This window comes from Haliotis asinina, chromosome 1 (genome assembly GCF_037392515.1).
Source record: "Haliotis asinina isolate JCU_RB_2024 chromosome 1, JCU_Hal_asi_v2, whole genome shotgun sequence".
Classification (NCBI taxonomy): domain Eukaryota; kingdom Metazoa; phylum Mollusca; class Gastropoda; order Lepetellida; family Haliotidae; genus Haliotis; species Haliotis asinina.
In genome coordinates this window covers 83,580,725-83,595,701 of record NC_090280.1, presented here as the reverse complement: position 1 = coordinate 83,595,701, position 14,977 = coordinate 83,580,725, and the positions used below count along the sequence as shown (strand labels likewise).

The 14,977-nt window shown below is 43.3% G+C and overlaps 2 protein-coding genes across 2 annotated transcripts; one reads left to right on the top strand and one right to left on the bottom strand.

Moving 5' to 3' along the window:
• Positions 1-1,804: 1,804 nt before the first annotated feature.
• LOC137276494 (circumsporozoite protein-like) lies at positions 1,805-2,469 on the bottom strand. The gene is made up of 2 exons (XM_067808227.1): positions 2,457-2,469; positions 1,805-2,280 (listed from the first exon to the last, which is right to left on the bottom strand). Exons 1-2 carry the CDS (start codon positions 2,467-2,469, stop codon positions 1,805-1,807), a joined length of 489 nt encoding a protein of 162 aa, XP_067664328.1.
• Positions 2,434-14,814, top strand: LOC137283585 (sphingomyelin phosphodiesterase-like). Its single transcript, XM_067815167.1, has 12 exons — positions 2,434-2,885; positions 5,547-5,711; positions 6,395-6,518; positions 7,628-7,734; positions 8,643-8,812; positions 9,103-9,213; positions 10,066-10,234; positions 10,794-10,867; positions 12,317-12,509; positions 13,363-13,452; positions 13,757-13,851; positions 14,046-14,814. Exons 1-12 carry the CDS (start codon positions 2,532-2,534, stop codon positions 14,176-14,178), a joined length of 1,785 nt encoding a protein of 594 aa, XP_067671268.1. The 5' UTR covers positions 2,434-2,531; the 3' UTR covers positions 14,179-14,814.
• The last annotated feature ends 163 nt before the right edge of the window (positions 14,815-14,977 follow it).

Below are 14,977 nucleotides of genomic sequence, written 5' to 3'. Positions count from 1 at the left end.
CCTACATAGCGCTAATGTATGTCCATCTTGCCACTGGATGTCCAGCGTTGGCACAAACACAGTATCTTATTTGTTTGGATGTTGTTTTTCGTCGCACTCAGCACTATTCAGCTGTGTAACGGCGATTTGTAAATATCTGAGTCAGGATCAGACCATTCAGTAATCAACAGCATGAGCATCGATCTACAGAAATGGGATACGATGACATGCGCTAACCAATTCAGCAAGCCCTACCACCCGATCACGTTAATCGCCTCTTATATCGAGTATGGGTTGTTGAAGATCAATTCTTGTCTGGATCTTCACGGGTACACAATATCTTCAGAGACATGATGGCATAACTTGATCTTGTTGTTAACATCATCGCCATAGGTGTGGTACTAACCCACACGTCCATTCATATACGACCGGGGAATACATTGCGCGTACCATACAACAGTTCTTCAGAGCAGGCTTGAAAACAGCCTCAGGATTAACCATACGTACCCTGTACATTTTGGCTAAAACTGATAAGTTCTTATTTGTATCTCTGGATTCTCAATCACTATGGATGCAAATGTGATTGACACGATTCATAAAAAGAAATATGTTGCCATCCCATACGAAATGTTACACTTATATCTCAAGTACCGTATTGTTGATTTGCCATTGTGTTTGGTGCCTTAATTTTGGGGTCTCCCAATCGCTTGAATGACACTGAGAGAAGGCCTGGGTTGGCTGCAATTAACTCTGACACTCTGAGTAATGCCGAAGTCATACAGGTATTGGGGAGTCATCACATTCTCTGAAAAGGTCTAGGTGAGTTGGAATGAATAGGCTGTAGCTCTAGGGGGAAGACACATTTTCTGTCATGGCTGCGTGCAAAGGAGACACTGAGGAACAACAGTCGGCTACAACAAGCAACTGCCATTTTCAAACACGCCATCGTCGGACCGCACTAGTTTGACGACGGCCTCTCAGAGGAACCACACCATCCAAGTATTCTCATTGTCCTTAACGTCTTCAAGTATAAACTCTGTACATCCTTTATGGATTGCGCTTGATCAAAGTCCGCAGTCGCACTTTCAACTGTCTCAGTACCTCCAACAATTGGCACAAGAACTGCAGGAAGAATAGGTATTTGTCCTTAGGCCACAACTCGTGTAGTAGTTGGTTCCATGGGTCGAGACTGCACTCGAACTTTGCTCTCAAACCCCAAAGGCACCCGTGAAGATCCGGGGTCGAATTAACCTCCAGTAACCTATGTTTGTCCTAAGAGGCGACTAACGGGATCGGGTGGTCATTCTCTTGTTTGACACATCGTATCCCCATTGCATAGACCGGCGTTCATGCTCATGATCACTGGGTTGTCTTGTCCAGATTCCATTACTTACAAACCGCAGCCATATGGCTGGAATAATGCTGAGTTCGGCGTAAAACTAAACTCACTCATTCACTCAGTAGTAACTCTGTTCCTTAAAGAGGCAGGTATAGATAAGCCAACAGCCTAAGGAAGCTAGTCTGTTTGAGGGATATTTGTATGTTTTAGAAATCAGTTCAACTATAAATTAATACCATAAAGACATGCACATATACAAGTGTCCCCAACATGAACACTGGAAGGAGGTGTTCCTGCATTTGTTATGGCGGCAATAGTCACAAATCACAAAAGATTACGCCCATGTGGGAATCAAACCTGGATCGTCGGCGGGGTGCTCATCAATAAACTGTGATGTAATAACGTATACCGAATCACTGTGTATCGTGATATTTCAATGTCTGTTTGCTTTTAATGTTACCTAATCACAACAAACTGCTACCCATGTTACTGCAACATTGGCTGCTGCTGGTGCTCCTCCTCCTCCTCATTCTCCCCCTGCTGCTCCTCCTTCTCCTCCTGCTGGGTCTTCTCCCCTGCTGCTTCTTCTCCCCCTGCTGCTTCTCCTTCTGCTGCTTCTTCTCCCCCTGCTGCTCCTCCTTCTCCTCCTGCTGCTTCTTCTCCCCCTGTTGCTCCTCCTTCTCCTGCTGCTGCTCCTCCTCCTGTTGCTGCAACTCCCTCTCCTCCTTCTCCTCTCCCTGCTGCTCCTCCTTCTCCTGCTGCTGCTCCTCCTTCTCCTCTCCCTGCTGCTCCTCCTTCTCCTCCTCCTCCCTTCTCCCCCTGCTGCTTCTCCCCCTGCTGCTCCTCCTTCTCCTCCTGCTGCTCCATCTCCCCCTGCTGCTCCTCCTTCTCCTCCTCCTCCCCCTGCTGCTCCTCCTCTACTGCGGCTGCTGCTGCTGCTGCTGATGATGATGATGCAACTACTGGCACATCCCCAAAGGCCCGAAACAATTGATTGAACACACATTGATATTATAAGTACAGATAAACTTCTCTCAATCGTCACCCCTGTATTCACCACCATTCATGATCCCTGTACTTTGTACACCGATCAGCGATACAACTATCTATGCGACACAATGCCATGTCATTATAATACCCAGGGCTGTCATTCGCTAGATCTGACGCCGTCGTTGTTGTCGTCGTCCTTTGAGAACTGACACAACTATCCGAAATGCTTTCGTATGCAAAGATAAGCTGCACATTAACACTGTGTGCAGTAATTGTTGCAGTACAAGGCACTGAAAGGTACGTCGAACAGTTTCAACTCTCGGAGTCCTACACAGACTTCATCCAAGAGAAGGTTGACTTGGCGAAAAAGTACCTCTTTCATGAAGGGTCTCGACGTGGAAGTGAACTTACCGAAAGTGGAAAGTGCTGGGCTTGTAAAATTTTGGCAGAAACACTACACACGCTAGTCGTACAGAAACGCCCGGAACATGACATTGTCGAGATATGTACGGATATTTGCATAAAGGGGAAGATTGAAGACGAAAGGGTGTGCCGGTATATTACCAGAGAGTATAAGGTATGTCCAAACACTTAATTAGTCAGGGTTACAGTTGGTATTCAGCTGTCCCTCCATGTCGTAGAGGCGACTAAAGGGACCAGATGGTCAGCCTTGTTGATTTGGTTGACACATGTCATCGTATCCCAGCTGCATACATCGATGCTCATGCTGTTGATCACGGGAGTGTCAGGTCCAGACCGCCGCCATACAACTAGAATATTGCTAAGTGCGTTATTTAACAGCCAACAAACAAACCAATGAAATGATGAAATTTTAGGAGCAATGTTGTTGCGTGTGAGTACAAGAATGAGTTGACAAGGTTAAATGTCTGTAAGCACTATATTCCAGCTGTGCAACTACGTGTTTACAAGATGTGTAGACTATCCATATAGACTATCCATACAGACTATCCGTATAGGTGGAATATCACTGAGTGTGCCGTTAAACAGTAAGCAAACAAATATTCAGTTAATTAGTTATGTTATGAAACATGGTTATGGGTGTACTGATATCAGATAATGGCGCACTTTTCGCCATGACAGTTTTCAGTGTATAAACACAGTGACAAAAGCATTGCAGGGAGACGCGCAGACTCCTGTCTAACTGAAACTCGAAGTTGGACAGTCTCGGAGTTAATCACTTGTCTGGCAGGAAAAACAGGTTCAAATCCCATTTAGGTACAAAATACGAGGTCTATTCATGGTGTCCCAATCTAACATTGCTAAATGCGGTTAAAAAAATAAAATGAATGAATGAATGAATGAATGAATGAATTCTATGGGACAACATGGGTGAATTACTCTTGATTTCAATAATATTTAGTCCTTATGCTAATCTCATATAGAATGCGGCAATGAACGCTGAAGGGAATCGTGGCAAATTGGTCTCATTGTCTTATTACAAATGCTACCCTAGACCTCCTGACCCTGGTAAATGTATAGTCCATTCAGTCCACTTCAGGTGTTCACCGCGGTGATACACATGTAGCGTCTATTAGCGTAATAAACCCATCCACTCAAATTTATACGGAACCTCCTGCAACAGGGCTCGAGTACAGTGTATGTATATATATATATATATATATTTTACACATATATATTTTACACATACATATATACATACATACATACATACATACATACATACATACATATATATATATATATAATATTTTATATATATATAGTGAGTGAGTGAGTGAGTTTAGTTTTACGCCGCACTCAGCAATATTACAGCTATATGGCGGCGGTCTGTAAATAATCGAGTCTGGACCAGACAATCCAGTGATCAACAACATGAGCATCGATCTGCGCAATTGGGAACCGATGACATGTGTCAACCAAGTCAGCGAGTCTGACCACCCGATCCCGTTAGTCGCCTCTTACGACAAGCTGAGTCGCCTTTTATATATATATATATATATATATATAAATTTATCGGGCTTAGCCGTAGATGCATCCAGGGTATAGTGGAGACTTATCGGAACGTATACCCTGGAGATATCGAGGATGCCATTTGTGAGGCTCATTTCGTTTCTGGTTTCGGGTGTCCCCCGCCGTGATATGTCGAGAATAATGCAAAAGCGGTGTAAAACTAAACTCACCCACTTTAAGTGTAAACAACAGTGATGATGTCATTAGTGCTGGCATGACTGACAGGAGCCGTATCTTGTCGGACTACTGTCCTGGTATGTACCCACTGATATAACACTGATACTTGTGGCCCAATTCTTATAGACCGACATTGATACACATCCAGATCATTTAGTGACGTACGTGCACTGCCGTTATCATAACGACCTATGATAACCCGTGGACTAGATAACGTCATGGGTGATTACACTTATACGACGCATTTCATTTAAATAGTAATGGGACGTTATTGTTGTCAGATGAGTGTGTGATCTAGTGTATATCTCAGCCCCATGGGAAGAATAAAACCCAGATTGTTCGCGTGGAGATGAAATGTAAATAAGAACATAACCTTTGCATTCTACCGGGTACCCATTTACTGCTGGTTGAAACATCGCAAATTGTCTCACTTTTCTGATGAAGACAGGTCTGCACACGACATCATTATACACGAGTTCAGCCTTTTGTGTATGGTATTCTGAGTAGGAGGGGGCAATATAGTGGTTAAAGCGTGGGTACAATGTGTGAAACCTAATTTTAGTGTTAACGGTCATGATATTGCTGGAATGTTGCTAAAAGCGTGAAACTTAATCTACTCACTATGTAAATGAAGAGATAAAACAAATAGCTGTCCACGCGGCGGTCCAGAAAACTTTTTTTGTGGATTCTGATTCCATCCTTTGTCTTTAGCGTTTCAGCATGTGACATCTATGATCACCATCAATTCTCTCAGTCGAAGATGACACACTGAAATAATACAAAGTTATGTTGAACCTCAAATTCCTGTTCTCACTCATGCATCAGACTCATTGAGGTGGTAGACGCGTTTAATCGTAGCCCAGTTCCTCTATCGATGCTCATGCTGTTGATCACTGGATTGACTGGTCGAGAAAGTTATTTACAGGAAGCATTTACTTTGATGGAATATTACCCAATGCGACGCCAAGCAACAAGTTAACACACAAATAATTAACTGCCCGATGATATTGATTAAGCAATGGCTGTTATTTGTCTGACATCACTACAACGTCTCGTTGTTTCCTTCCAGGATATGGCTATCACTGTGGTTCAGCAAGCGGTGCTGACCCCTGACCAGATCTGTGGTACTATTCTGGGACCGTCCTGTGCCACGCCATACAACCCCATGGACATGTGGAACATCTCCCTCCCGAACACGCCGAAACCCCCTGTTAAACCCCCTCAACCCCCGGCGGTGAGGCAATAACCGGATACCGTATCTATATCTAATTGTTACACGAAGGACAATTTTGCATATTTCAAAATTTTTAAATTTTCGGCACAAGTATTTCAAACACACCTCTTTCTACATTTGCAAACACTCGTATATCTTAGGACTAATATTGAAAATAATTATTTTTTTCTCTAAATTGACGGGGAGAATATAATTAATCCTTTATGCGTGACGGTATCTGTAAGTGAAACTAATATTGGTCATTCAATGGTCATGTACTTCTGTCAGGTAGTGGGTGGTAGGATAGGACAGCGGTTAAAGTGTCCGTTCGTAACACCAAAGACTCGGGTTCGATTCCCCTTATGGTTACATAGTGTGAAGCCTATTTCTGGTGTTCTCGTCATGATGTTGATGGAATATTGCTAAAAGCTGCGTATAACTAAACTCACTCACTAGTCGTGTTTTGAACATTTTAAGAACGTGTTGCATTTTTATCATATTCAAATCTATAGTTTTACTTTCTTTTGTACGACTGATTGTATACAAAAAAACAAAAAAACAAAAAGAAAACAAAAAAAAAACGTCTCAGAGAAACGTCATCCCATGAAATTTGTTTCCGAACACCCTTGACTTTGAGCCTTCACCTTGAACCTCGCCCATTGGTCACTGGATGTTGGTCACTATGATTTTTCTACTGTCTGTAGCCTGGCTCCCCCAAGGTCCGGTTCCTGCAGCTAACCGACATTCACATCGACATGATGTACCAGCCCGGCAGGAGCGCCGACTGTAACGAACCAGTGTGCTGTCGTAGCAACGACGCAAAGCCAGGTAAGCTTTGCTCATGCAGATGCAGACACCCGGAATTACGACAAACGCAATTTCTGCCATCGCTACATGTTACAGTCCTCGCGGAACTAAGCCTATGTCGTTTTTGTTAGCAATTTCTCTTGTTACACTGTTGCTCCGAAACATGCAGAACGTATAAAATCATTAAAAAAAAAAAACCCCCAAAAACCAAAAAAAACCAACAAAAACAATAACAACAGAAAAAAAACAACAAAACAAAACAAAACAAAAGAAAAAACAAAAACAAAACAAAGAAAAAAACTTTAAAAAAGTAATAATAAATAAATCACACACGCATTCATGTACGCAAGAACAAACAAACAAAACAGTGCAAAACAAATCAAACAAACATCAAAATTATAATTAATGATACCAGAGAGTCCCCTAAGAACAAGAAATACAAAATGTTAAAGTGAGTGAGTGAGTTTAGTTTTGCGCCGCACTCAGCAATATTCCAACTGTATGGCGGCGGTCTGTATATAATCGAGTTTGGACCAGACAATCCAGTCATCAACAAATTGAGCATCGATTTGCGCAATTGGGAACCGATGACATGTGTCAACCAAGTCAGCGAGCCTGACCACCCGATCCCGTTAGTCGACTCTTACGACAAGCACAGTTGCTTTTTATGGCAAGCATGGGTTACTGAAAGCCTATTCTACCAAGGGACCTTCATGGGTGACAAAATGTTAAAACTACAAGTGAGTGAGTGAGAGAGTTTAGTTTCACGCCGCTCTCAGCAATATTCCAACTATATGGCGGCGGTCTGTAAATAATCGAGTCTGGACCAGACAATCCAGTCATCAACAACATGAGCATCGATGTGCGCAATTGGGAACCGATGACATGTGACAACCAAGTCAGTGAACCTGACCACCCGATCCCGTTAGTCGACTCTTATGAGAAGCATAGTCGCCTTTTGTGGCAAGCATGGGTTGCTGAAGGCCTATTCTACCCGGACCTTCACGGGTCTCAAAATACAAAAGAAATGACAACAAATATCATAGAAATTATGTCAACAAAAATATGCCTAAAGGCTACGTTATCCCATCCTTTATAACTATGAGCTACTTACATTGTTTCTCCTCCAGGTGCAGGAGAGACGGGGGCTGGCCGGTGGGGTGACTATAGGGGCTGTGACGTACCCCTCTCCCTCCTGGACAATCTGTTCCAAGACCTTGCCTCGAAAGCACATCAGGTTCGCCAGCTGCTACTGTGTCGGTAGTGGCCTTTGCTAGTGCTGGGCTTTGGTTGAAATCACACAATTAATGAGTGCTTTATTACCAACGAACAACCATCGGAAAATGTTGGTTAGCGTTATTTTTCAGATTTGCTATCCGGGTTCTTATTGCAGATTAATAGAACATGGTGAAACCTGCTACTTTAAAGTGATGACTAATATATCATGAACGTACACTTCCTAGACATATTCAGTCATGACGTTTCATTTAGTAGAGCGAGTTTTCTAAGAGGTAAACAACTTTCCGGCTCTGACAACATTGGAGATAATTTATTATGATCCATCGTCAAAAGTTTCAAAGACTATAACAATAATTTCAAAGTCGTTTGTTTTCGATAATGAGAAAATGCATTCGATTGCTTGGTCGTTTGCTCACTGCGACCACTCTTTGGTTGTTTCAATTAATCGGAACAACACTAGTCTCATAGATAACACGGTGAAGTCCTGATTATCAGTGATGGGTAGTTTAGGGTAGACGTGGTGTTTCTCTCCCTGTGTTGATTCTAAGGCAGAATAGATGACGAGTATTTTACGCGTTTCTACAGTTGGGATTCTAGGGCAGAACAGATCCCCAATATTTAATATTTAAATCAATGCTTATAAATCTCCGGGGGTTCCCGTGTCTTATTTGTCCCAACAGTCCCATAGTTGTCTTCCCTTGTGGACTGTGTTCTGTCTATGCAGATAGGGCACCCAAATCTTTCCAAATGTAGGCTCGGAGGGTTTATAATGCATGACCAGCAGCTGGGTCTTGTGTGTAATTTTCATCGCTGATCGATGTTGATGCTATCAACCACTCGTTGACCACAACGTCATGATATCGGAATAGTGGTAGATAATAACGTACTGATATCTATGTATTTCAGATTGACTTCGTGATATTCACTGGAGATATCACCGCACATGATGTGTGGAACCAGTCCAGGAGTGACCAGCTGTCGGCTCTAGAGAGACTGGTGTCCCACTTCGACAAGTACCTCCCCGGGAAACAGGTGTACTTTTGTGCTGGTAACCATGACAGCGCACCATGTGACAGGTAGGGTGTCTTTTCATTGATCATTTGGATTTTGCTTCGTGCACTTATTGCATTTGGCAAAGTCAAAGGAAAACATTTTCTGCAAACATTTTCGTGCACTTTAGCACGGTGTCTTTTTGTCAATTCATTTGGAATTGGATGAATATCTGTTTTGGGACAAATGTGAGCATTTAAACATATTGCATCTGAATTGAAGGAGTGAACGTTGATGTTATATATGGATTTTTTCTTATCTGGTCACACTGATGCATGTCGCGTATCTCTTAAGTCCAATGAATTTTCAAAAACAGTTTCCCGCCAAATTTCATCACGGGGAACAACTCTATAGACTGGATGTATTCAGCTATGGCCGACAACTGGGGACGCTGGCTGCCTCCAGAAACAAGGGACACAATAATGAGGTCAGGTGAACTGAGACAGACTCCACCAGTGCTTGTTGTATTTACTAATATTGGAAAACAAGGCAGGGAAACATCAAGTATCACATGTTAAGGTGTTTGCTATGACACTTTCAAGGAGTCGATCCAACGACTGCCAAGACAGACATCTTGTCCCCCTAGACGACAGCTTGGTTGCTGTTTGCTGCCACACTCGGCAGTGGTCTCTAAATGATCGAGTCTGGACCAGACAGTCCAATGATCAACAGCATGAGCATCGAACTAAGCAGCTGGGATACTCGGACATGTGTAAGCCACGTCAGCGAGCCTGACCACCCGATCCGTTGGTCGCCTCTTGCGACAATCACAGGTTCTAAAGATCTGTTCCAACCCGTATATTCACTGGTACACCAGGCAACGGAAGCAATCTGATGATAGCCAGGAGATTATTCGGTATTTGAATGGCATTTGTGTTACACATAAGGAGTTTTGTATGGATGTCATAGTACACACGGAATACGTCGGTATGGGTGTGGCCGTTACACCGACCTACAATTGAGCTTTTGTACCTGGAATGTGTGAAAAAATCAAAAACGTTTATTTGCTTAAGAATGGGTCACTGAAGACCATTTCCAACTAGAATCTTTAAGTGAACAAGCGTGAGAAGAGAGGTTTTATGGTGAACTTCTTTATTGTGAGCAACACAACGGAGTATGCCCGAAATCTTGTGTTCCTCATAATAGAGAAGCCAGCATCTGTAAAATCTCTCTCCCTGAGGAGATAATTTGTATAGGTCCTGCTGTTACGTGTTTAGGTCACTTTCCCCGCCATACCGATATCAAATTGATTTCATATGTATATCTATTTTTTCACCAGAGGGGGATTCTACACCATGTCCCCATTTCAAGGGTTCCGCATCATCTCGGTCAACAACATCTTCTGCTACAGCGGCAACTGGTGGCTCTTGATCAACAACACAGACCCCAACGGCCAGTTGCAGTGGCTGGCGGAGACATTACAGAAGGCGGAGGACGCTGGCGAGAAGGTCAGAGAGGGATGTGCGTGTGTGTGTGCGCGCGCGCGTGCGAGCGAGAGAGCGAGTGTGTGAGGGTGGTGGTGGGAGAGTCGTAAGGGAGAGAACAGAATCTGGATGTGTCTATCAACAGACGGTCCTCAGGCATTCTTCAGGACATAATGACTGATCTGTCCGTTTTCCCTTCAGGTTTTTGGTTGGTTTGATTTGAGAATAAAGTGAGGAGTTGAGTAGGTTGAAAACGTTTATCGGGTGTCGACGAGAGAGTGTGTGTGTGAATGTGTGTGTGTCGAGGGGGTCTGGGAGAGTTGTGTGTGTGTGGGGGGGGGGGGGGGGGGGGGGAGAGGGGGAGGGGGTGAAGGAAAGGGGAGGAATGGAAGATGAGAGAACATATTTCACTTAAATTACTGCGTTGATGACAAAAGGGAATCCATTCCTCCGAGATTGAGAAATGAGCAATAAAATGATATCGTACCTACCAAATGTTCTCAGATCTGGACAGTTTTATTTATCTCCCCTCTTCCCTCGACCCACGAGCAGATGGATGATAAACACTGATATGTTTTCCCAGGTGTTCATTCTAACACATATACCAACAGACTGCATGAAGTCGTGGAGCTGGAACTACTACAACATCGTCAGCCGGTGAGTAGAAGTCCTCGTGAATGTTGTACAGAACGGACATATCAAACTCTGTTGACTCTATTGAACTAACCCACAAGAGTCTGAGAATAGGAATACAGTTCACTAAATCGGTTGATTCTATTTTCTGTTGTACAGACTGCCCCATTCTCTTCCCACAGAGGTTACTTGTCATATCTTCCTACCTAACCTCTGTTCCAATACGACCCTTTCATGGTGCGAGTGTTCAAGACTCATGATTGGAGGCAATCAGATTTCGTTGTGCAATCAGCGACCTTGTTTCAAAAGTGATCGTTCGCAAGATCTCGGTAGTTTCCGGATGCATCGTGAACACTAGAACCTCTTCCGAAGCGCGTTCCTGAAATGTTTCTTCTAGACAGAACTCAGTCATGTCGTATTTGTTTCTCCACATTGCTTGCATTTGTTAAGTTGAATGTAGATCGATGTAATACGTGTTCTGCTTGGACAGAAAAAAAGGAGATAAATCTGCTGCCATTTTTTGCCGCTAGGGGATTTTATGAGAACCGCGAAATATGGCCGTATTAGAACAGAGGTTCGTAGGAAGATATGATAAGTAACCTCTGTGGGAAGAGAATGAGACTAGCCAGGCACGTTCCACAAAGTGTTAATATAATAAACTGGCAGAATTTATTTTCTGCAGAATCATTCATGTGTCTTTTTAGTTACAAAACTCGGAGGTAAGCGTTCTGGTGTTCATTCTTGCAATGTGTGAGGAATAAGGATGTGTGTCATCCCTTAAAGATCCGAGTTGGAATTCAGCAACCAAGGCTTGTCATAATTGGCGACTAACGTGATGTGTACCGGGTAGTCAGATTTGCAGACTTGGCTGATGCATATCGTTGTGTCCCAGTTGTGTAGATCAATGCTCATGATGTCTATCACTGGACTGTCTGGTGCAGATTATTTAATATTGCTGAGCGCGCCGTTCACAAAAAAATTGTTTTAACGTTTATTTATACGGGTAGCATTTTTGGTTCCAAATGATGTCTTGAACAGAATTTTTGGGTTTTTTTTCAAATTGTCAAAACAGCATGATGCAGGAGTTAGCCTTTTGATGCTGACAGGACACGTACCCCAATGTGGATGAGTCTGGGATTCAAACATACGGCTTGTAAACAATGAGAAATTAAGACGCTTTTGACCAGTGAATCAGCTACATTATCGCTTAGCCTTTCTTGTGAGTGAGCGAGTTTAGTTTAGCAATAACACACCAGAAATGGACTTCACACACTGTACCCATGTGAGGAGGCGAACCCGGGGCTTCGACGTGACAAGCAAACGCCTTAACCAACGCACCGTTTTTGTTTAGAAAAGATGCGGCTTAGAGCTGGTCTTCAAAGACCTACGCCTGTTCATTTGTAGATCCGAGTTGGAGATCTTCAAAAACCTACTGAAAAATTAAAGCTTTGGACATTCATGTCATGTTCCCAGGTACGAAAGCACCATTGTGGGCCAGTTTAACGGCCACACCCACACCGACGAATTCCGCGTGTACTACGACGTCGCCAACCTCACCCGGCCTGTCAACGTGGCCTACGTGGGTGGGTCTGTGACGCCCTACTCAAACAACAACCCCAACTACAGGATTTACACCATGGACGGATTCTACGCCAACTCCTCTTTTGTAAGTAATTCCCTGAACCAGTGAGCGTACGATAGGTACAGGAGCTCACCTTTTCTGAATGAAATAGACATTTTGTCAAAATATGTATGTGAATTTTAATCTAATCAGTGTATTTTCTGATGACATTGATGCAAACATGCTTTCTTGGTGTGTTGAATTAAATAAGATGGGATTGTGGCGGCCATGATGGGATTCGAACCAAGGACCGTCTCATCCGCGGACGGACGCCTTGTACTGATGACCACAGCGACGAGTTGTATTTACGTCGCTCTTAACGGTATTTCAGCAATATCACGGCCGGGTACACCAGAATAACCACCAACGAGGTTACTAAGATAACGAAGGGGCACCTCTATGGGATGAATCCACGCCCTGCGACATGAACAACAAAAAGTGCCGGATCAGTTATGCTGATTGTGACGTTCATGATTATTGTACACGAGATGCGTGCGTCGGGTCTGATGCCCGGCTAATATCGTTAGGCTCTCTGAGATACGAAGCTCCTGGGTAACATAATATGGACCCCAATCAGAGTAATAAGACACTGAGCCGACCAGTTCTTGGTTTATCCCCTTAATGCCGATAGGCAAGGAAACAACAAGCACCGAATGACGGATCCAGGGTGTCCCTTCGATGTCACATCCCTGGAATATTTAAAAAGCGAGGTAAAAACTAAACTCATACACTGAAATCTTGATTTGAATACTGCCTGCCACATTAAATGAGGACAGGTAGTCAGGCTCTGTGAGCGACTGCGTCTTATCCTGTACCTGTGACTTGGTTCTTTAGTCATGATATCGCTCACCGGTTTTCCTGGTCAGTGTTATTAAAAGTTTGATTCATGCTTTTACAGGCTGTTCTGGACTACGAGGACTATATATTTGATCTGAGGAAGAACAACAACGGCAGCAGTGCCTCATGGGACTTGGAGTACAGTCCATTGGTGAGTGAGGCTGATCTTGGCCACGAAAACTGATGACGATAATAGAAGAGATTCTGTTGTAATGAAGTCACATCTAGGGACGCAAATCTTTTTTTTAGAGCTGTAGCCTTTGGCGTAAAGGCTACTCAGTTACGTAAGGCGTAAGGTGAGGGAAGATATGTTCTGATACTATATTAAACATGTTTTGATCTTTTGTCTGAATACCTTCATACATTTTCTTGAAAGAACTTTACTTACTTTCTGACGTAATTGTACTTGCTTTGAATGTTCCGTTAACGTAATGCACTATTTTGTCTCGCTTCAGACGGAGTATGGTATGGAGGGCAGTTACCCCAGCGACTGGAACAATCTCATCTACAGGATGAAAGACGACGATGCCCTCTTCAACAAATTCATCACGTTAGTTCAGTATAGAAAATGTTTGATAGGCATGTTGGCATGTTCATCTTTCTACTGATTCGCTACTTTCATAAACTCTCACTCTGATGCCCAAGGGATAACACCGTCGCAGACACCGACATCTCATTATTACTTGTTAGAAGCCCCGGAGATACTGACTGTGTTTTCTCAAGGTAACGATCTTTTTCTTTCAGTCACAAATCTAGAGGAGGGGATCTGACGCCGTGTACGCGAGGCTGTAAAACAGATATGCTGTGTCATCTCAAATCAGGCCGCTCTGATGACCCGGAGTTGTGTAAGGACCTACTGGGTGAGGATGAGGAGTAGGGTGTTATTCTCTTTCAAGAACTGTATGATCCAAAGTGTGAATTGTTTTCCTTTTGTGTGTTTGTAACGTCGCGATCAGCAATGTCCCGGGTGTTTGGCGATACATCGTGTCTCCACATGTCAATCCATTGCTTGACATCAAGAACATCGATCGGTGCAGATGTCATGCGTCAACAATGTCGGTGACCCTAATCACCCGATCACCTTCAATTCGACTCTTCCAATGCAGGATCTTCACGGAGCTCATGCCAGTTTGGCTATGATATCCGAAAACAAAGATTTGGAATGAGTAGAATGACTTACTTATGAACAAGACACAATTGCGCAGATCGATGCTCATGTTGTTGATCACTGGATTGTCTGGTCCAGACTCGATTATTTACAGACCGCCGCTATATGGCTGAAATATTGCCGAGTGCGGCGTAAAACTAAACTCACTCACTCACCAAGTCACTGTCTACTGGATGTTCGGGTAATGTGAGCATGATTCAGAGAATAATTCACCGCTGCACCCATTCCCTATTTTTTTAGTAATGTGTGTAGGGGTAGAATTTTCTAAAATATTCATTTCTTCACCGATTTCGTGCAAATGTGAAATATATGCTAATCATAACATATAAAAACAATACATAACTACAACGTCTAGATTTTCACTTTGAAAAAAAATCGTTCTAGATGCACTGGAATACCCTGGTGAGTGACTTTGGCTAAAAGCTGCTCTTCAGTAACATTCCAGCAGTATCACCTCAGAAGACACCAGACTCCACACACAGTACCTATGCTTGACTGTTGCTTAATG

Bases quoted from the DNA above. Each gene is read 5' to 3' on its own strand.
- LOC137283585 (XM_067815167.1), top strand. From the start codon at position 2,532: ATGCTTTCGTATGCAAAGATAAGCTGCACATTAACACTGTGTGCAGTA. The intron at 10,868-12,316 runs GTGAGTAGAAGT...TCATGTTCCCAG, and splicing joins TACTACAACATCGTCAGCCG to GTACGAAAGCACCATTGTGG. The intron at 13,852-14,045 runs GTTAGTTCAGTA...TTTTTCTTTCAG, and splicing joins CTCTTCAACAAATTCATCAC to TCACAAATCTAGAGGAGGGG.